Here is a 22,950-nt window from a genome sequence, read left to right as displayed (position 1 = left end):
TGCAAAAGGAAGCAGACAGCATGAAACCTTTTACAACTTTTTTCTGAGTTCTTTACATGTTCTATGATGCTAATAATTTATGGGGTAAATAGTTTCAACTATTTTCTCCCAGTCTATAACTTACCTTCATTGTCTTCACATAGGCTTTAAAATGGAAAAAGTTTTAAATTTTTAATAAAGTCCAATTTATCAACGTTGCCTTTTATGGATCATGGTCTTTGTGTAAATTCTAAGAACTCTGCCTAGCCCTAGCTTCTGAAGAATTTTAAAATATTTTTTCCTAAAAGTTTTGTAATAGTATGTTTTGTTTTATGTCTAAGTCCATGATCCTTTTTTTTTGTTTTTTGTTTATTTGTTTTTGAGACGGAGTTTCACTCTGTCACCCAGGTTGGAGTGCAGTGGCACGATCTCAGCTCACTCCAACCTCTCCCTCCTGGGTTCAAGCGATTCTTCTGCCTCAGCCTCCCGAGCAGTTGGGATTACAGGCGCCCGCCACCACACCCAGCTAATTTTTGTATTTTTAGTAGAGACGGGGTTTCACCATGCTGGCCAGGCTGGTCTCAAACTCCTGACCTCTTGATCTGCCTGCCTTGGCCTCCCAAAGTGCTGGGATTACAGGCTTGAGCCACCGCGCCCAGCCCATGATCCATTTGGAGTTAATTTTTGTATAAGGAGCAATTTTTAGTTTGAGTATCATTTTTAGGCCTATGGCTGTCCAGTGGCATCAGCACCAGTTATTGAAATGTTATCCTTCCCCCATTGAATTATTTTTGTACCTTTGTCAAAAACGGGAATCTACAATTGTCTCAAAATAAAAGTTTAATTAAAAAAAAACTGAGGGTGATGAAAATTTCTCAGAATTTGATAAAGATGATGGTCACAAAACACTGTGAGTTTATTAAGTGCCACTGAATTGTATACTTTAAAATGGTTAATTTTATGTTATATGAATTTCATCTCAATAAAAAAGTGGAAAAGCTTATCCTAACTTTCCAATTGATGTTTTATATAATTCAAATAAATTTTTCAGGAAATAATGCACATTGGAGACTCAGAAAAGTGGGAGGGTGGGAGGGAGATGAGGGATGAAAAACTACTTAATGGACACAAGGTATACTATTCAGGTGATCGTTACACTAAAAGCCCCAACTTCACCACTACTTCACTACTGCATGTAATAAAACTGCACCGTAGCCCCTAAATCTATTTTTAAAAAAGTTTTTCAAAGATCATGTCTAAAATCTTCTAATATAGTTTGGCTGTGCTCCCATCCAAGTCTCATCTTGAAATCCCACGTGTTGTGGGAGGGACGTGGTGGGAAGTAATCATGGGGGCAGGTCTTTTCTGTGCTGTTCTTGTGATAGTGAGTAAGTCTCATGAGATGTGATGTTTTTATAAGGAAGAGTTTCCCTGCACAAGCTCTCTCTTTGCCTGCTACCATCCACATAAGATGTGACTTGCTCCTCCTTGCCTTCCGCCATGATTGTGAGGCCTCCCCAACCACGTGGAAGTGTAAGTCCTTTCATTAAACCTCTTTCTTTTGTAAATTGCCAAGTCTCAGATATGTCTTTATCAGCAGAGCGAAAGCAAACTAATACAGCCATTTTTTATATCATCATACAGCCTATTTTTTCCTCTGTATTCACTTACAGCTTCCAGATCCCTCATTGCTAAAGTTAGGTAACATTCTAATGTCTAATCTCTGGGGTAAACATTTTTAAGTGAATCAACATGTGGGCAGTTAAGAGCAGCAGCAGTTTTTAGCAGACCTAATATTTCCTGGCAATCAATTCCTGCATGTCCTTAGTCATTCTCTGACCATTATTTATATCCTCACTTGTCTTCATCCCTCTGAATTAAAGTGCCCTAAACAGAACACTCTCTTATATCATGTGATGAACACTGCCTTCTTTCTTAGAGCACACAGCTCTGGAATAATTTATTTTATCACTTTCTGGCAAAGAGTTTACAGGCCTCTTCTGAATGAGAGCAACATAGTGAGTCAAGGGCAGCAAGTCTAAGAAGCCTCTGACTTGATGAATATCTAGAGAGTCTTGTACTGAAACTTCCTCCCGTATATTCACTTTGATTAATAGCAAATGGGTCCACATTTCGATCTGGAAATGTCCTGATCTCAAGGAATCTTGAGGCTGACCCTAGGTGAGACAAATACTTTTCCAGACCTGGAGGTCCATATCATCAATTGGCTTCCAGAAATCAATGAGCTGTTTATACCACTGCATTCAGATCATCTTAAAATGCCCAACCAGTGTCAGGTTACAAAACTCCACACTTAGCATATATCTTTTTAATACTTTTTGTGAAGAAAAATCAGTCTTTTACCTTCAAGTTGTCTAACTCATGTCACCCTGGTCATGGCCATCAAGCCTTACAAATTTAGTCCAGAAATCATGGTAAATTGGAGCCAAGTTTTGACATAATAAAGTGTCTTCTAATCCAATATGTCATCATATTAGAAGGCTGAAGTGATTAAAAAGGAGAGGAAACATTTCCATTTTTCTATGGAATGTGCTTTTTATGGCCTCTAATACCCTGAACCTAGATGAATGGTGAGAGAATAAAAATTACAGTATCACAATCTGCTTTTAATTCTATTTCACTGTTACTGTTCATTTCTTCCTTTAAGCCCAAATGGCACCTCCATCAGGTAAAGACCCCACCATCTATCAATGTGCTTACCATTTTTTTCTTCATGTTATGCAGTTTCTAGAATAGTTTTCCCATATTGTGCTTTGATGAATATTTGTATTCCAAGGAAATGATAACAAATCTTCCATAAAACATGTCCTATATTCTAGTGCGTTTGGGAAACATTTCATACCATCATTGTCCTCCAAAGTCACCATGGTTAACAGTACATTAGCAGGTTGGAAAAGTCCTATAATAGAGAAACCTGCTTGATCCTATGTTTCTTAAACTCATTTTCACCACAAAATACTTGCATGGGGTATGTGTGTGTGTGTGTATGTGTGTGTGTGTATCTCACTGAATAACATCTCTGGACCATAAATGTCTGGAATGCTGTTCTGAAATAAATAAGCTACACCTGCTGATTCTATTTTCTCACTCATATTACTGTATTAAATTTGCAATCTCAGCGTATACCAGCAATCTCCAAAAAGTAAAACCAGTTATTGATTTTGGTTTTCTCCAATTATTATTTGATTTGACTTTTTTGAAGTACCCTGCACAATCAACAACGTATACATTCTTCAAACTCCCCACTTGGATTTCATAATTTTTATCATTATTATCAACTATTTATCTCATCTTTTAAATGCTCATAATGTCCAGTGTCCCAAATTCTTAGCCTGGCATTCCAGATCCAGCTGTATTTTCTATCCATGTCTCTTTCTAAGCACATCCACAGATCTTTATCGTCTGTCCGGACTGAGCCACTCACCATCCTACCAAAATATCTCGTGCTTTGTCATCTCAGTGCATGTATTCATCCTGTTTTTGTTAACAAGGTTGCTGTTCCCTTCTTCTGTTGCTTAATCTTACTCATCTTGAATGCTGATGACCTTTCCTGACCCAGGCTTCTCTCATTATTTTTGTAGTTTTTTTTTGAATCAACGTTTTCCTCTTTAGACTGTAAATTTCATAAGGGTAATGACTACACATGTGTTCCGAAATACTAAATATCCATCTTAGTTCAGTACATGACAAGTAATCTGTAGATGTTCCATGAAGAGATGTTGGATTGAATCTAAATTCTTTGAATTCTATAGTCTGTGTTTCTCATTGCCTTCTCTCTCATTTTGCATTAGTGTCCACTGCTTTGTCTTGGTAGTTGCCATTTTGGATTGTGTACTGCATTAATCATCTTAAATATACCACCCTCTATAACCCTAGAGTTTGGGAATTATGTGCATTTGTATACCATTAGCAACTAGGATAGTGGCTGATATATAATAAGTACTAAATAAACCTTGATAGGTTGGCTAGTTAATTCAGGGGACAGCGTAAGTCTCTTTTCTCTCGTGAAGTTTTCCTATGCCATGGCCCATATTAAGCTTCTCTCTCATTCCTTCCTAGCAGTTACTGTCCCTCCAGCTCATATTTGTAGTATTTGTTTCATACGTGTGTCAAGTTTCTTCTATCGAGCTTGTGAACTCTTGAAGGGTGAAAATCTGTGTTTAACGGTTTTTGTCCTCCAAATAGGTAAGGACATAATAGGAATTAAGTTTAAATGGAAAGAAGCTGAATGGGCCATACTACATTTCACTTTATTATTATTAACATTTATCATACATGGTTACTATTCCAATCTTTTATGCAGACAAAAATAAACGATATAAAATACATAATGCACTTTGATAATTTTAACCATACATAAAATATGGAGTAATGGAAGCTATGTTACATGGATATTTTACAAAGGAAAAAAGATGACTTTTATAATAACACATCCAGATGAAATTTATCATTAAATTTTGGATTTCATATGATGTTAAATATGGATATATTCAAAACAATTACTATTTATAGAACAAATTTGATATTTCGTCATTTAAAATAATGAATACTATGTAAATGAGTACTTATAAAAATATTTTTAGGCAAAAAGCTCTGTTCTACTCATTTACTTGCCAGTTACAAAAATATATATTCATCTGAAACTCTAATAAATTTGCTTGAGGCATTAGATATTCAAATTCAAATGTATATTTTCTAAAGCATTTTACCAATTTAGTGTTCTTGGCTACATACAGTATATTTGTATATATGATATTAGGTTTGTGTTACAAATAATGCCATTTTAAGCAAAAGACACAGATGATCAATAACACCCAGAGACACCACGAAGGTTTTCAAATCAAACATATCCACACATATACCAGCCCCAATGACTGTGCCTTGCACTAAGTGAATTCTCAAAAACATTTGTCACATGAATGCTTGATCAGATAGCATTTATCCTGTTATTTGCACCTAAAATTAACTCTCCAAAGCTATTTCTAGTAGAAATATAATTTTAAAATTTAACAATTTTGTTCTTAATTAGTTATTTCTCAATGGCAGAGCCAGGTCAGTTGATTCCAGATTGAATAGCAAAGTAGTGTCAGTGATCAAAAGACCAGGTACATTTATTTACCCATGGTTGGACAGCTCCAATGCCTAGGGTAAGACATTCATTCAATACATCGAACAACTCAATTTGTTGTACATTCATACAAAACAAAACAATCTTATTAATTTTTATAACATTATCACAAAAACTAGTAAATATAATAATATATATAGGCATATACATACACATATATATCTCATTTAGTAGACTTAGTAGACTTCAGGTATCTCTTCTCAGTGAGAGGAGCAAGCTATCCTGAGTGAAGCAGGCCTTGTGTCTATATAACAATTGCTCAATGATGCACAGACCACACTTTAACAGTCTTCCATGTATGACCAGCAGATGGTTGGCAATATGAATGCTGACTTCACTGTTAATGCCAAGCCTTTGAAGCAGTAACATTTTTGTGAAACCAAAGACTAACTGTAATGACTAATATGGAGTTGTAGCACCTAGGAAGATAATAGTCAATATTTGTTCAATGGAATATCCTGGGGCCATTTTTGGTACAGACCCCTCTTGTAATTTTCCCCCACCTGTTCTGCTTCATGCAGGGTGAAACTTTGCTGAGGCTCATCACTAAAAGTTCAAACATTCGATAGAAGACAGATTATTTTTCTCAATCAAAATTCAGATCACTTTAAGTCATTTCAAAGCTTGGCCCTAGTACTTAAGCAGGACAACCGACAATTCATTTAGCAAATTGGTTAGTATATATACGTGTTAATGAAATTACTGCTATGAGAGAGTTCTTAAGCGATAATTTAGTAAGATAATTCACATAATAATGTCTTTAAAAATTAAACATAGTTTCCAAAAATTCACAAGCAATTTAGTCAAGTATTAAAGGTTAGTTTCAATACCACTAGCGCATAAAGTCTAAAAACGACCTTTAAAGTAAAATGTAAAGTAAAAATGACCTTAAAGTAAGACTACTCATTTTAAATTTCAATATTATGGCTTTTCAAAAGTATAAGTGAATAAAAATATACCCACTGCTCTGCATTAAATCATGCTACACAGGAAAAGATCTACTTGAACTAACAAAATAATACTTTAGTATTTTAAATGCAAAGGTATTAGTTTCAAAACACAGAGTCATTTACTCTCAATTGAACACTTCCAAATCAATAAATACTAATTTTGTCTATAAAATGTACAAGCCCAAAGGACTGAAAATAGTTTGTTTTGTTAAATTAACATGACCCTTAGGCTTTGTTTACCCATTCATTTTCTTGGCTCTCAAAGTTAGTGTCAAGGTCAATTTCATTTCATGCTGAATGTAATGATCCCAAAATTTAAATTAATAGACTCAGAACCAATGTCATTTCAATGTCATATATATTTTAGTATCATAAAAAGTTTACCTAATTTTAAATTGATTTAAAATTTGCTGCAAGAAGAGTGGCCAATGAATGCACGGTGAATCCAAGCCACCAGAAGAATGTGTTTTAAAGAGATAGAAAACAGTATGAGACTTCAGGTTTGCGAATTGATAAAATAAAGCTTATACTATAAATTCAATATTATATATCCAATGTAAGTAAAACTAGCATAGAAATTCTCTCCCCCTTTTCTCTCTTTAAATGAGAATGGAAATACATGTAAAATTCTAATCTTCTCAAATTTTTCATACTTTAATATCACATTAAGTTTTGTAATATTTGGAATTAATATTAGAAAAAATTATAGGAAATAATAGAATGCTTAAGATGTATTGACTATGAATTTTTAGTTCACAATTATTTTTGAGTCAGGCCCTAAGTTTAGATCCAAAATTTCTATGCATGACCTTCCCTTTTAGGTTGAGGGGGAGTGGGAGTTGTCCATGCTCAGAACCTGGAAGAAGTTAGCAGGTTTTAGCAGTATTTGAAGGTGCACTGGTTATAGAGGAGCATGTAGCATTAAGGTAAACATATCCTAAAACCTCAAGGCCACTTAATGCCCAATGTCACATGGAGGTACATATGGCATTGAAAAAATTGTCATTATTCATTCATCCATTAGGTATGTTTTTTACTGTTACCACTGTGTTGGAATTATAATAAAGTTTTATGCGGTGTACTATCTAAAACTGTTATTTTTGATGAGGAGGAATATGATACAAAATAGTTTTTCAGATTGCAACAGTGTTGAGTTACCTCAAAATGTGCATCCAGAGTTGTAAAATGTCCAGGAAATACTATAATTTTCATATAATTAAAGCATTTTACATATTTCCATTCACCGTTTTTTAATACAAAGTGTATAATTTAATGACAACACATGCCGCATAACTCCAAATTTACTTACAAATCATTGTAATATTACAATAGTTCTTATACTGATAAGGAAAAGTAGCATAATGCATTAAGAAGGCAGACTTCCTGGGTTCAAATTTTGGTTCTACCCCTTGTCAATCATGTGACTTTGTGCCAGTCACTGGGCTATTCTTTGCTTTGGTTCCTCAACTCTAAAAATGGGCGCGATAAAAAGAGTACCATGTCACGTCATTATTATGAGGATGAAGTGAAGCAATAACAACAGAATACAGGCAAAGCAATTGGAGGTATTACTGGGCATATAGTAATCCCTTAATAAGTGTTAGCTACAATTTTTATTATAATCAGAAGTTATAGCGACTGATGTTAATATAAATCATTACTAATTTTTGAGCATTTAGTAAGTACCAAGCATGATAGACGATACACTTATGTTTAACCCTAAAAATAATATGAAGCACATTCTATTATGAAGAAAGTAGATCCTTAAAAATATAAAATATGTTAGCTTATAAATACCACAATAGCTGATAATTTGCCCCATGAAATATGGCAAAGTACAACTGAAATCATTTTAATAACCCTTGCATGCCTCTAATGAGGATTACTGCTTCCAGGATGGTGATGAGAAAACAGTCATGACAATATGAAAGGACTTGCTAGCTAATCAGCTGTGTTCTCTCATTAGCCCTACGAATGTTAAATCCTTGAAGGTTATTTATGTAATGATATCTTTATTAAATTCAAAATGTTCAACTTTTTCTTGAAAACTCTGATGTTAGGTTCCTTGTTTTTCATTGTATATGGACTTCTCACAAAAGTCTCAAGAGCTTCTGTGCCAAATAACAATTATTATTACCTTACCTAGTAGTATACACATATTGCCTACACATGTAACATGGTATTTTTGTTATTCAATACATAATGGCTAATGATAAAGGTTTTTAATAATAGTTTGAAAACCATGATCAAATTTCATAAATTAAAATTTAATAATGGGCCGGGAGCAGTGGCTCACGCCTGTAATCCTAGCACTTTGGGAGGCTGAGGTGGGTGGATCACTTGACATCAGGAGTTCAAGACCAGCCTGGCCAACATGGTGAAAACCCATCTCTACTAAAAATACAAAAATTAGCCGAGCATGGTGGTGCATGCTTGTAGTCCCAGCTCTTGGGAGGCTGAGGCAGGAGAATGGCTTGAACCTGGGAGGTGGAGGTTGCAGTGAGTCAAGATTACACCACTGCACTCCAGTCTGGGTAACAGAGTGAGACTCAGTTTCAAAAAAAAAAAAAAAAAATTAATAATAGTTTGCACATACTTTAGATATGAAAAGCATTTCACATACTAAATTAGCGTAAACTCATATAATTATCACAATCATGAGTGTTTTGTTTGAAAATTATGGATTTAAAAGAAATATTACTGTATTTACTATGCTAAAAACAATGTTATTGCATCAATGTAGAAATGATAAACATTACATATACTTTAGAATAAGGATAGAATACACCTTGTGCATCCACAAATTACCAAGTCCCCTAATGGTCCTTTTAAAGTACAAATAAAGCCTTATTTTCATATCTTATACATATATCTTGACAGAAAAATTCTCATGATGGTGTATTCTTTGAAGAGTCTGACCTCTCATATGAGAGCCTTCATAAAATTAAGAGTTTTAGGTATCTAACTTAAAGGTTTAGTTTTAAAATAGGCTTACAGTACCCTTCTTCATCCTGGTTCCCCTCCGTGATCCCCAGGGCACTTCCCTGATCCCCAGGGCCATTATGGCACAGCACCCAGTATTCATGGCCCAAGGAAGCCATGCCCGTTGCAGACACCAAAAATAGCATTGATTTGCTAGAGCTGTCCACAAGAATAAAGGATGCCCAAAGGCAGCTAGAAGAAAGTGAGTCCTGCTGGAGGCCTTAGTCAGCTTTCTTCTCCTCTAACAAGAAATAAGCCCTTAGGAGAAAGAGTAAAGCATGCTTTTCCACCTTTTACACATTAATGACTTTCTCTCTTGCAAATGGGGGACTGAAAATGTATACTACACAGTCTATATTGTCCTTAACATTTTTCATTATGATTTGCAAGATGTCGCCAGGTTTCTTCAATAATAGCCTTCTTCAAGAGGAACTCTCCATTATTACATGTGTCCACTTGGAAAAGATGAAAACAAACATAATAAAACAATTTTAATGAATGGGAGAGGAGGCATGGTGGTTAATTTTTAAATCTCTAATATTTTTTTCTTTATGTTCCAGGGATGGATTTTACTCTAAAAGTGAATACTTAATGTCAATACAGAGAGACATCAGTTTGTGAAGCTGAACTGTCTGATTGAACTTCTATCCATTTCCAGCATAAATATTCAAGTATAAACTGAACACTACTTGTTTGCAATAGGGAGAAAGATTTACAGAAAAAAAAAACAAAACATTGATTTATCTTCAGTGGAGAATGTTTAGACAGTATGTAGTTTGTCTAGTCCAGCATTCAGGAGCTTCTGCCTGCCTGGTTTCTTGGGAATTCTTTTCATTCTTCTCCAGCTGGGGGAGGGGGCTCACACAGCTTGTACAGCCTAGAAAAGGCATGGGAAAGTTTGACAGTGACTTAGTGTATTACCATTACATGAGGTGTCTTTATTGGTAGAACAAATACATTGATGATAATTTCTTGTTTCGTGAGTCATGATCAGATTGTCTATCTCACTAAAAATAACATATGAATTAGCAAACTCCAAACATTAGATTCTATGATTTAGAAAACACCAGTGCCCCTCTGCACATCTTGATGGCTGTGGATGAAGCAATCCTGAATTTTTTAAACCTGCTGCTTTTTCTCCAATGCCAACCACCCAGGCTGTTCACCACACTCATGGTAAAACCTACTCTCTAGATTCCAGGAAATGATATTATTATGATAATTACCATTATGTCTATCATGATTATTTTGTAGCAAGATGGCACCTGTCTCATAGGGGTCTACTGATTTTCTGACTTGTTTTAGAAATGTGCTTCATTTTGTACTATCCCCAGAGTGCAGGCAGTTGGCTGTGGATAGGCTGACATGGCAAGATTCCTGAGACCTAAATCTCAAAGGCACAATTGGCTAGAGTTTCCTAAGGATGAATTACCCAGCTCTGCCCAGGGCTCACTCACCCGACTGTGGGCTCTCCAAGTGGGTCAAGGATCCACTTAAACCATGGAGATGCCTGGAAATGCTTCCCATTGCAGCCCAGGTCTAGTTGTTCAAGACTATGCAGCATTCAAGGAAAACTCAGGGGGTTTAACTAGGGTCACACAAGTTCTGGTGCTCCACGTTCTCCTGAGTGGTTAAATGATAACAGCAGAACCAAAGTAAAAGGGAACATAATAGCTGCCTGATAGCCCTAGTGATCCAAGGCCATGCACATTACTTACAGCATATCCTGAGGGATTGATTGGCTGAACTAAAATGCTGGATTGGACTATGCCTGTTCTCTAAACAGCACCCATGGCCACACTGGTCCCACTGCAGAGCTTGGACTAATGATGTCAAAATATAAGGTGCAGATTTCCACTTGGCATCTTTTCATAAAAGCACTACAACCCAGGACTAGCTGTGGTGATTCAATCCCTTTTACCGACTAAATTGAAAACAGCTTCAATGTTGTTGACCAGTTTAGCAAATTATAAATTTCCTCTCCCTTTGACATTTAATCCCATGCTAATTATAGATCAAAGGAGAAGAATGAGCAAGACTTAATATTGAGTTATAACTCCTGGTTAACAAAATGAGCTTTCCTAGTGTGAGAACATGTAGAAGAAGCTATTGACTTTGGAGGTCTGCAAAATGTATTTCAAGTCCGGAAGGTGGTTTATGCGCTACATGTTATCTCCATGCAAGAGGTGAATACTGAAATAAAGACATCTCACATCAGAAAAAGCTTATTTCATCCTTCCCAGAGAAAAGAATACATTCAATTGACCCGATGTACTTCAAAGATTCTTTTGCAGCTGAAGAATATGGTGTGACTTCAAATTGCGTTGCCAGGGCTGGGATAATGAAAGGATAAGAAGGTTCTTTTTCTTCTTAATTTCCTTCCTCTTATTTCCCTGACAGTGCTGCCTAATGATTGAAAAGGCACAATGGGCTTAGTCACGTAGGACAGGAATGGGAAGATGGGTGGCGAATGTCCTACCCCATGAGATCTGGGCTGAGCCATCACATTCCATTACCTTGCTCAGCATGTTTCCACGTAATGTAACTAATAGCACTGGGTAGACGAGTCTTTGAAATGTCTGCCTTGCAAATTGAAGAAAAGGCTACTCCCTGTGATCACCTAATGACATAATAGCTCTGGGTATGGTGGAACTGGGCAGATTCAGCTTCTGTGAGGCTTCTTGGAAGTGACTCAGGGTTATTTGAGTTCAGACACATTTGTAATGGAAATTGCAGAGCTTTGGGAATTTAGAACAGGCAGATGAAGTTTCTAAGTGAAATGTAATAGGTAAGAGTTGGACTCTCATCCTGCACTGAAGCATTTATTTTTTGGCAGATAAATTGTTGGGCAGTGTGAGGCCTTGGTCTGCCCATCATTTGGGGCACTTTTGTATTCTCATTCCACTCACATCAGTGGCCCTGCACGAAAAAGGTTTGGTTTTGGCCTTCTTTCTGCTGTTCTTGTTTAACCTCAGGTAGCCCAAATGCAAATCTGCCAAGAGCAGAACTTTCCAACATCATGCTATAGATGGTGCCTTTCAACTTTCTACATAGCAAAAATAAAAGCTATGTGAAAGGAGACCACAAAGTAAACGCCTCTTTCAAGGTTAAAGCATCAATCATACTCTGTCCCAGGGCAATTCTCCCCATCTCACAAATGAGAAAACTGAGTCTCAGAGAGAAAAAAACTCCTGACTAAATAAGGTCGCATAGCCACTTTTTTCATTTTTTCTTTCTTTTTTTTTTTTTCTTTTTTTTAAGAGACAAGGTCTCACTCTGTCTCCCAGGCTGGAGTGCAGAGGTAAGACCATAGCTCACTGCAGCCTCAACCTCCTAGGCTCAAGCTATCCTTCCATCTCAGTCTCCTGAGTAGGTGGGACCACAGGCAGACAGCCTGGCTTGTTTATTTATTTATTTATTTATTTAGAGATGGAGTCTTGCTCTGTCGTCCAGGCTGGAGTGCAGTGGCACAATCTCGGCTCACTGCAACCTCCACCTCCTGGGTTCAGGAGATTCTCCTGTCTCAGCCTCCCGAGTAGCTGGGACTACAGGCGCATGACACCATGCCCAGCTAATTTTTTTTATATTTTTAGTAGAGATGGGGTTTCACCACGTTAGCCAGGATGGTCTTGATCTCCTGACCTCATGATCCGCCTGCCTCGGCCTCCCAAAGTGCTGGGATTGCAGGCGTGAGCCACTGCACCCGGCCATTTTTTATTTTTTATTTTATGTAAAGACAGGGTCTTGCTTTGTTGCCCAGGCTGGTCTTGAACTCCCAGTATCAAGCAATTCTCTCACCTCAGCCTCCCAAAGTGCAGGGATTACACATATGAGCCACCATGCTCGGCCAATTTTTTTCACTTTTAACCACTATAGAATGCCCCCTCCTGATTAACCAAGTAAAGAAAATCAGGTTTTCGTAGCACAAGAGTTCCAGATTTTGTGACATAACAAAAACTTTATTTTGTGAATAAAGCCAGTGTGCTGGATGTGCAATCCGCCATCTGGAATATAATATTTGGTTCCTGAGGAAGAGGGGCTTATTGCCCTGAAGAGCCAATGTATGAAGCTGGGAGGGGGAAGGTCCTTTGTACTCCCTCCTCACATACCCATTCTATCCTATCACAATACCCATTCACTTGATTCTCTAAATTTATTTTGTGTTTGTATTCTACTAGGCTGCAAACTCTTTGAGTGCATGAAGTGTTTCTCATCCATCTTAATACCCCAATGCCAAAAGCAGTTCTGGACACATCTTTTAGACACAGATTGCTAAAGGGGAGGATGCAAAATGCATTGGAGCCAAGGGTGTCCAAGAAACATCCCTCCCCAGAGCAGGCTTTACCTACCTCAGAATTATTAAACTCTGATACTCTGCTTTCTAGCTTTCTGATTTCCTAAATTATTATACTCACTCTCCTAGTAGTGTGACTATGGCTGATTGCTCCTTTTTGAATTCCAGAACAACCATCTCCAGTCCATGACTCACTTTAGATTCTGTAGCCCCGCTTCCTCTGCTTTGTCTTCAGTGCTGACATCCCCTGAGGGTGTCCTGACCTTCTCTCATCTCTCTTACCCATAGATTGTCATAACGAAATTGATTTCTGTGTCTTCACCTACCTCCTAAATATCAAAGACTCATAGGACTATAGCGCCACTATTCTTTTCTCCTTGGCTTTCGACCAGTATATTCCACTGTCCACAATGTCTTCTCCAGGGATGATGACTGATGCTCAATCTCAGTACTACCAAGCTGAGCTCCCCATCTCCTCCCTGTGCGTGTGCTTCCCTTCTGCACCCACTGTCCCAGAGGAAAAAACCACCAGCACCTCATTATCCAAGCCAAAGATTTGGTGGTCGTCCTAGAATCTTCCTTTTCCCTAAACTCTTTTACCCAATTAGTGTCCAAAGACTATTGATTCTGTCTTCTAAACATCTCTCTAACCCATCCTCTCATCTTGGCCTCAATACTACCATAATTTTTTTTAAGCTCCTGCTTCAGTCTTAGCTATCCTCAAATGGGCCCTCCTGACGTTGCCAGAGATAAACTCTAAAATTCAAATCATCCAGATAAGAAGATTGCTTATGCATGCCTCCCTATTGTCTTCAAGTTAAAATCAGAACTCTTCTGTACTCCTACAAGTCTCTCTGATCTGGCCCTGGCCTATATCTCCAGCCTCACTTCACATCATACTTGAATCACATTCAACCACCAGTCATTGAGGTCTAGGCATAGTTCTCAAAACATCATTTCTTCTGTGGTCCTTGGTACTATTGCATCCCCAGTATGGGACATGCATTACAATGCTGACAGGCCCAGGAGTATTCTGTGACCTCTTCTCTCTGTCCTTAGGCTGCATTATGTCCCTTCTCTGTGTTCTCATGATAATCTATGCCTATTTCCACCACCCACTGGGTACTATTTTCATTCTATTCCATTGTTACTCTACTACATTTCAACAACTGGTGCAGAACACTATGTCTTTAGTCCTCTAGCTTTTAGCAAGGGGCCTGGCACCTATAGACACATAGCAGAAATTCAATATATATGCTCTGAGTAAATTTTTTAAAACATCAAGTGGATGGTAAGAGGAAAACTCTGATAGGGATGGGTTGAGGATTTGAATCAAATAGTATCTCAGACAGAGATAGCAAACTTCAGCTCCATGAAGATGTTTCCAGAAATATTATCCCAGCTTTGCCCATGGATGGCCTTACCTTGACTGCCAAATGTGTTCTTCAACTCACTCTTTGGGGCTGGAGTCCAGGTTCTCAGTTGGGAGAGATCCCAGCCCCTCTGTGCTCCTTGGCATTCTCTCTGCACCCTCCACAGGGTGATTTCTGTTTTCTACCTTTCCTTGTAATTATGCCTTCTTCACCTCATCTTTTTAACTGAAAACTCTGTGAGGGCCAGGGCTATTTCTAATTCAGGTTTATACTCTCCTTAGGGCATAGTAGAGTGCTTTGCATTTCTGAGGTCCTCAATAAATATTTGCAGAATGAATGAAAGAATAAATAAAATAAATTTTAAAAATTACTCTTGCTTTCTCTCTCAGGCCTATCACTCCCTTGTAGATAATGTCAACTTTATGGCTGGCTCATTTTATTGCGTTTCGTTTCAAGTGTTTTTAACATAACCCAATAAAGAAAAAAAAAAAAAAAGCTAGTTCACTGGTTTCTTTTCTTGTGTTCAGCTTGCATATTGGTTTATTGATCAGCGTGCTGAAATGAAGTCTGATCCCCACCCCACTGTTTATTAGTGTTTACAGGTCTAGCTAAGAACACCTTGCTGAGCCATGATCTTGTTTTCTTATTGGAATTTTAACACTTCACTGGGTCTATTATCCAAATATACCATGCCTCCCAAGGTGCTGGATGGAGAATGCATATGTAAAAATAATCCTCTAGCAATAGAAAGCCTTAGATTCTAACCTAATCAACTGTGAAAGACAACATTAACAAAACTTGAGGATTAAATAGAGTTAGGAGTCAGCACTAAAAATAAGTGCAATTAGAACAGGAGTGCTCCATCCATTTTCAGGGGGAAGGTATGTTTTCCCTTTGAAAGCACTTTCACTACCCGCATGGTTTTTCAGAATGAAATATTACTTCATAAATGCTGCAGCCATCATTCCCACTCTGGTAACTGCTCTGTAAAGAGAAATAGTGTTTTGTCTGTGGCAGTGTTTGGAAGAACCTATTTTTTGTTAAAATACAAATGTGTAAAAGCAATCAAATGTAAAAGAAATTATTTAGCTTTTCCCCACTTCAAGATAGATAGTTGCCTACCCTCATCACCAGGGAAATCAAAACCAGAGCATTTCTCTGATGGCTATTATTTATGTTCATTTATTTTAAAGTCAATGGGAGTCCTTTCTTACGATGCTGTGTGAACTGTAAATATTTGAGATAACAAACAAAAATCTCATTCATTCATTTCTTCATTCAGACATTCTTGAAATCTGTTCAGATATTTGATGTTTACTATGATGAGTAATAAATAAAATCCAAAAAAATATTCTCTGCCTCCAGAAAACTCATATTCAGGTTGGGCAAAGGAACATGTGACAATATATTGCAACAAGATATGATAAAGTTTATCATAGGTCAATATGACAAGATGCTAAGGGAGTACAGAGAGGAAGGAAACTCAAGCAAGACTCCAAGGAGAAAATGACATCTAAGCTAGGTTTTGCAGTGAAATAGGAGTTTCCCATACAAACACATATGGGAAAGGCAATCATGCTAGAAGGAACAGCATGTACAGTCACAGAAGTATAAATGAAAATGGCATTTTGGTTGTTTGGCACAGCTGGATTTCAAATTTTAGTAGTGCCTGTGTGAGCTTTTCTTTTTGAATTCATGATAGAACTTGCAAAATAGAATAATATCCATTTATTTCTGAGAGCATTTATGTGTAATCACACTTAGCCATTGGGTGTTTCAAGGGCAATCTCTGTAATTACAATCAGTACGACACGGGGCACATCCTAGATCAGTTGCATTAGCGGAGGGACACTGCCAGGGAAAATGCTGGCAAATCTTTTGAGCAAGGGCAGAGCAGGGGATGCACTTACCTTGGTGCAGACTGTGGGGTCCGGTCTCTGACTCCCAAATTCTTCGCTGTGTTCTGAACTCTTGCTCCCTGAAAGTCAGGAAAATCACTTTTATCCCTAGAGTGTGTTAGTAATAATTTAACATACCATTAACATCTGCGTGTAGGAAACTTATTCAAACAACGTCTTTAACATCAAGGGAGATTAGCTAAGAGAAAGACAGATATCGCTGTCTGAGCATTTTCAAAATCAATGCTTTTAATAAAAATGTGCTGTTATGTTGCTTTGTCTTTATTCCTAGAAGCAATCAATACTTCAGATGTTGAAAACAGGCCAGGCACAGTGGCTCATGCCTGTAATTCCAGTACTTTGAGGGGCCAACGTGGAAGGATTACTAAAGCCTGGGAGTTCAAGACCAGCCTGGGAAACATAGTGAGACTGTCTCTACAAAAAATACAAAAATTAGCCTGGCATGGTGGCACGCAACTGTGGTCCCAGCTACTCGAAAGGCTAAAGTGGGAGGATTGCTTGAGCCTAGGAGGTTGAGGCTGCAGTGAGCCATATTTGTGCCACTGCACTCCAGCCTGGGAGACAGAATGAGACCCTCTCTCACAAAAAAAGAAAAATAATAAAAATAAATAAAAATTTTAAAAAGATGTTGAAAATAGTAAATGAGCAGACTATAAATACCTGCACTGTGTTACCACTTTTCTGGAACAGAAATCACAGTTTTATCACACCTGTGCACTTGTTTTTCTCTTACCTGAATCATTAAGTTTACTAGTATTTAGCAAAAAAAATTTTCTTAACTACTTCTAAAGCAATTTTTGGAAAAGCCATGTCCATGTGGATTTATGAAATCTAGTAATTCTGCCTCAGACTTTATAATAAAATCTACTTTGGCAATGAAAAATTCTTCACAGTCTGTCAAGTTCATGATTGAAGTTATAATCACTTTAGTTCCTCATGAAAATTACTTACTACATAGGACCAAAGACCAGAGTTTGGGGTTTGGAAAAGGTTAAGGAGAGTTGTTCAAAAACTCTGAAATTCTCTCTCCAGCTACTACATTCTGAACTAAGGAAAGAAACAAGATAAAAAGAAGGAAAAAAAGAACATATTCTCTCAAAAAGGACATAAAATAGGAAAACAAATAGGGTAGGGGGTGTGGCATCAAAAAGAAAGGTGGGAAGAAATTTAGGAATTGCAGTTAAGGACTTAAGAAAAACTATTTTGGCTAATCCAAAAGCAGTTTTCTCAGTTGACTGTTCATAGGCAGTTACAGATCAATTGAACTCATTGTTCTGCTCGTTCCCCACTTTTCACCACTACACTTAACCAGCCTTTAAAAACAAAAACAAAAACAAAACAAGGAAAACTTTTTATTTTGAAGTAATTTTACAGTTAGAGAAAAATGCAGACAGAACTGAGACTTCACATACTCCATGTGGCTTCCCCTAACGTTAACCCTTCACTTAACCACAGTGTGATTACTACAACCAAGAATTAACATTGGGACAATATTAGTAACTAAACTGCACATCTTATTCAAATTTCTCCATTTTCTCCCACTAAGGTTTCTTTTCTGTTCCAAGATCCAACCTAGGATCCCATATTGCCTTTCGCTTACCTGTCTCCTTACTCCCCTCCAATCTGTGACAGTTCCTGAGGTCCTTCCTGACTTTCATGACCTTAACACTCTTGATAAGTATTGGTCATTACTTTGCAGAATGTCTCAGTTTGGGTGTGTCTGATGTTTGCTCAAGATTAGATACAAGAAATGCATTTTGGGCAAGAAAATTACAGAAGTGATGTCATGCCCTTCTCAGTGCATCCTATCAGGGGATACAAGATACTGGCATATCTTATCACTGCTGACATTAACTTTGATCACTTTGGTGTCTGCCAGATTTTGGCACTGTAAAGTTACTCACTGCTTTTTTTTTTGTAGTTAATAAATATATTTAGGGATATACTATGAGACTACGCAATATCCTGTTTCTCTTCAAACTTTCACTCACTGATTTTAGCCTCTGTTGGTGTATCTTGTCTACAACAATAATATTGTTTTGTTTATGGACTGGAATTCTGTTAAAAAGAGTAATCTCTTCTCCCCAAATTATTTATTTATTCAAGTATATATTTAAATCAGAGTAGACTCACAATTATTTTATTCCATGAGATATAATCTAATACTTATATATGTATTTTTTTTTTTGCTAAAATTGTTTCAGTTTTGGCCACTGGGAGCTCTTTCTGGTTGTTTCTTGTGCCTTTTTAATATGCTGCCATCATTGTTTAGTACTCCTTTATTTTCTGGCACCTCAAGATGTTCCAGACTTGTCTTCCTTGTCTCATCTGGTAATTTACCATTTCTCCAAGGGGCCCTGGCTATTTTTATTGGAGAATGGTATTTAGAAGCCAAGATTTGGACACTGAGTGTGCTCTTTACTACTGGGAGAATAACTGCAACTAGGCCTTTCTAGCAGGCAGGGCTAATTTACAAATACAAACATACTCATACATCTGTATTCATTTCTACATCTATCCATATTTGTATGTGTGTGTATTTATCAGTTCATACTGATACATGTGATTTCAATCCAGTAGCATAGGGTTCATTCCAGATTCCAGCCTTCTTCCTTTCCTTATTTGTAACTTTTTTCTCAGACAGTGAGAAATCAGCTTCTCGTTATTTACAATATCTTATTTGTTCATTCTTAGTAACACATAAATTAGTTTTAGAATTCCGAAATCATACCCTGTGAAAAATAGATTTACTAACTAGTGTGAAGTATTTGTGTACAATGCTTTTTGTCTATAGTCTTATAATATTTCCATTAAGTAATTCCATTAAGAAAAATGTTTGCTTTCTTAAAAGGTTTCAAATAAAACTGATGCTTGTCATGCTGAAGACATCTATTGGCACATTTCACTTTAAATTCATCTATATTGTTAATAAACTCAACACTCCAGCTACTTGCATTTTTATACTCTGGCTTATATTGCTATTGCTCGCTCTACTTAAATACTCTTCCTGTCCCCTTCCCTTCCTGTCTGCATCATATTTATCTTCCAAGTTCCAAATCAAATATCATCTTAGTTAATAATTGATTGGTCACTCACCAACCATATCAGGTACTGTTTTAAATGCATTAAGTATATTTACTTATTTAATCCACAACAACACTATGAAACAAGTACTATTATTATCCTTGTTTTAATACGGAGGAAACTAAATATTAAAGAGGCTAAGAATATTCCCCTGAATCACCCAGATAGTCAGCACTGGAGTTGGAATTCAAACTGTAGCTGCTTGGCTCAAGAGTCTGTTCTCTTTTATTCACAATAGCAAAGTCGTGGAATCAACCTAAGTGCCCATCAATAGTGGGTTGGATAAAAAAACATGTGGTACATATACACCATGGAATATTATATGCCATAAAAAGGATAAAATCATGTTCCTTGCAGCTGCCTGAATGCAGCTGGAGGCCAGTATCCTAAGTGAATTAACACTTAAATAGAAAATCAAATACTGCATGCTTTCGCTTTTAAGTGGGGACGAAACAATGAGTACACATGGACATAAAGATGGAAACGACAGACACTGCGGACTCCAAAAGGAGAGAGGAAGGAAGGGGGATAGGATTAAAAAATTACCTATTGGGTATTATGTTTACTGTTTGGGTGATGGGTTCAATAGAAGCCCAAACCCCAGCATTATGCAACGTATCCATGTAACAAACCTGCACATGTACCCCTTAAATCTAAAAACAAAAACTTGTTCTGTGCTTTTAATTGCTATCATAAATTCATCTTCTGCATGAAGCCCTTCGCCAGCTATCCTAGTTAGAATGAAATCATTGAACAAATATCTTTTGGTATTTACTTTGTACTAGGGACTATTTTGGGAAACTGTGATACAAAAATGAGTAAGACTTATCCCAGCCAGGGAGGAGCTCAGTCTACTCACTTGCTCCCTGTTCTGAGTCTTGATACACTGGGGTTGGTTACCCTGGAGAAACTTGCTTGCTTGTGCCCATGGCATGGTGATTTTCCTTTGGATGTGTCCACCATGAGATAAGGCAAGGACCACATCGACCTCATGTCTTTGTTCTCTGTGTCCAGTGTGATGCTTTGATACTGAAGGTAAGGGGTCAGGATACTTTGGAATCCCAGTTTTTATTAAAAAGGTTAAAAAGACATTTTTTTCTAGGCTGCCATCAAAGAACACTAGGAATATATAATTTATGGAATAGAAAACTTTAAATTTATAATGTAAATGACAGTTTCTACTGCAAGCCTTTTATTAATCAAATCAGCTGGTTACATAAAGTGCTGCCTAAGGTTGTTATAATCATTAGCAAAGCATCGTGAAAGACACAGTACCCTTCTCTCCTGTCTTTTGTCTTTCTTTCAAACTCAAGCAGTGAGTTAAAATAACAACTCCACAGAAAGTATATACACAAAATCTGAAAAAATTCCAGAGGAAAACAATACTGAAATTATAAATAAGAACAATAAATCATGACAAAAAGGTTCTTATTCCCAAAAAAATTAAAAAATCTTAGTTTTTTTCATTATATTATTCATTTATATATTGTAAAACTTTAATAGATAGTAAATATTATTCTTTAATATATCATAATACAAATTCGATAATGCAATAATGCAAATACTTCAATATATACTGAAGATGACAAATATCTAACCACTTGGTCTCTAAAAAGCTGAGCCTAAATGGTTAAGTAATTGTCCCTGAGGCTGAAAGGTAAAAAGGAGAGAAAATCCAAGCTAGACCTTTGATTCAGACTTGCATTCTAACTGCTCAAATCATAAGTAGGTAAGAGTTGGCTTGTGGATTGGACCTCAGTCGCAAATCTCACTGTCTGCTACTGCTGAATACTGGAAGGAGAATCCGTGACAGGGGACTGTTGAAGAAATCTCTGGGGCCACCAGTCTGCCCAGTTTCCTTAAAGAGGGTCCCAGGCTCTATGATCTTTCACAAAGAAGTTAAACCTTATTTCGTTGCCTCTCATAGCCATTGGGATGTCACAACTTGGGGCAGAGGAACAAATAACAAAGGAAGAAAGCTACCTATTCCAAATGTATTCATTTTTTTAAAAAATTCGGGGGAAGAACAAGTGATATATACTGACAAAATAGTGCAGTTTATGTATCAACGGAAATTTTATAAGGAACTCATGGCTTTTGAGTTTTAAAATTATACTATACTTCCATAATGCACATCAATATAGTAATACTATATAAATATAATTTACATTGTATTTTAAAGAGCTTTACACCAGTTAAGTGAGTCATCGGGGCCTGCATAATATCAATATTACTTTTTCTCTATTTTCTCTATTCCCACTTTTAGTTTTAAGAAGTTAAAGTATTTGATATAATTATGACTATTCAAATCTATACAGTAGAAATGGATATGTCACCAACTCATAACTACCTCCTTAGTGGACTATTCTAAAAGAACGTAAATTCCAGTCTCTTTTGCTTGTCATAAGCTATAATTTTGAGATGGCGCTTCCCAAGTCTTCCTACAAACTTACTCTAATAAGCAACATAATCAAACAGAAAGGCAATTAATTTCTTTCTGTATTTCTTAGCAGCCTAAATCTCAACTCTGATATGGATAATCATAAGTTTACCTGGATCTACTTTTTAAAACATAATTTGTATATATATCCAAAAAGTCCTTCCTAAACCTGCTGGCAAATCACATCTGTGTTTACCCTTTCCAGCTGGCCCACAGTATGTCACATGCTTCTTAGCTCTAAACTTTACTTAACAAATCTCTTTTGGACCTTCTAAGATCTTGGTTTTCAATCTTCAGCTCCTGAGCCCTAACCAGAAGTACCAATGTATACGCTCTCCCTGTGCCTGATCTTCACATTGCAGACACCAGCTTGATGTTCGCCTCTTCAGTTGACTTTTTCATGGGCTTTGTTGGCATTCTGCAATGCAGTCTTGGGAGCAAGCCCAGAGGGATTTATATGTTTGCCTGTGAGTTAGACACTAAGCTTCCAATAAACAAAGTAGTCATAATTACAAAGCATATCCTAAAAATTAAATCACTCACTGTCACTGGGCAACTCAAACCAAGTCAGCAAGTAGAGAAATTTGTTAAATCAATTTCTTGTGGTAGCCCAAAGAAAAGGTGGTAGAATAAAATATAAAATTTATGTCTTTTGATTTCTTTTGTCATTCTGTAGGTTAAGTATATTTTCTGCTAGATTAAGCACATTTTCTTAATTAGTAAATTGGAGCTTAGTGCATTTTTAAAAATAACTTTAAGGGTTAAAAACTAAACCGCCAC

General features: G+C 36.9%; 1 protein-coding gene across 4 annotated transcripts in view; it reads right to left on the bottom strand.

Annotated features, from left to right (window-relative positions):
• Positions 1 to 1,102: 1,102 nt before the first annotated feature.
• The window catches only part of PREX2 (phosphatidylinositol-3,4,5-trisphosphate dependent Rac exchange factor 2), a 308,213-nt gene continuing 286,365 nt past the window's right edge, over positions 1,103 to 22,950 (bottom strand). For 2 of the 4 annotated variants that reach the window (XM_054561713.2, XM_054561714.2), the window contains exons 39-40: positions 16,638 to 16,705; positions 1,103 to 9,937 (exon numbers count right to left, since the gene is read on the bottom strand). In XM_054561713.2, coding sequence (XP_054417688.1) covers positions 9,892 to 9,937; positions 16,638 to 16,705 — 114 coding nt within the window. In that variant the 3' untranslated portion in view covers positions 1,103 to 9,891. The other 2 variants (XM_024251586.3, XM_054561712.2) reach the window with 2 other exon arrangements.

This window comes from Pongo abelii, chromosome 7 (assembly GCF_028885655.2).
Source record: "Pongo abelii isolate AG06213 chromosome 7, NHGRI_mPonAbe1-v2.0_pri, whole genome shotgun sequence".
Classification (NCBI taxonomy): Eukaryota; Metazoa; Chordata; class Mammalia; order Primates; family Hominidae; genus Pongo; species Pongo abelii.
This window is presented reverse-complemented; position numbering and strand designations above follow the sequence as displayed.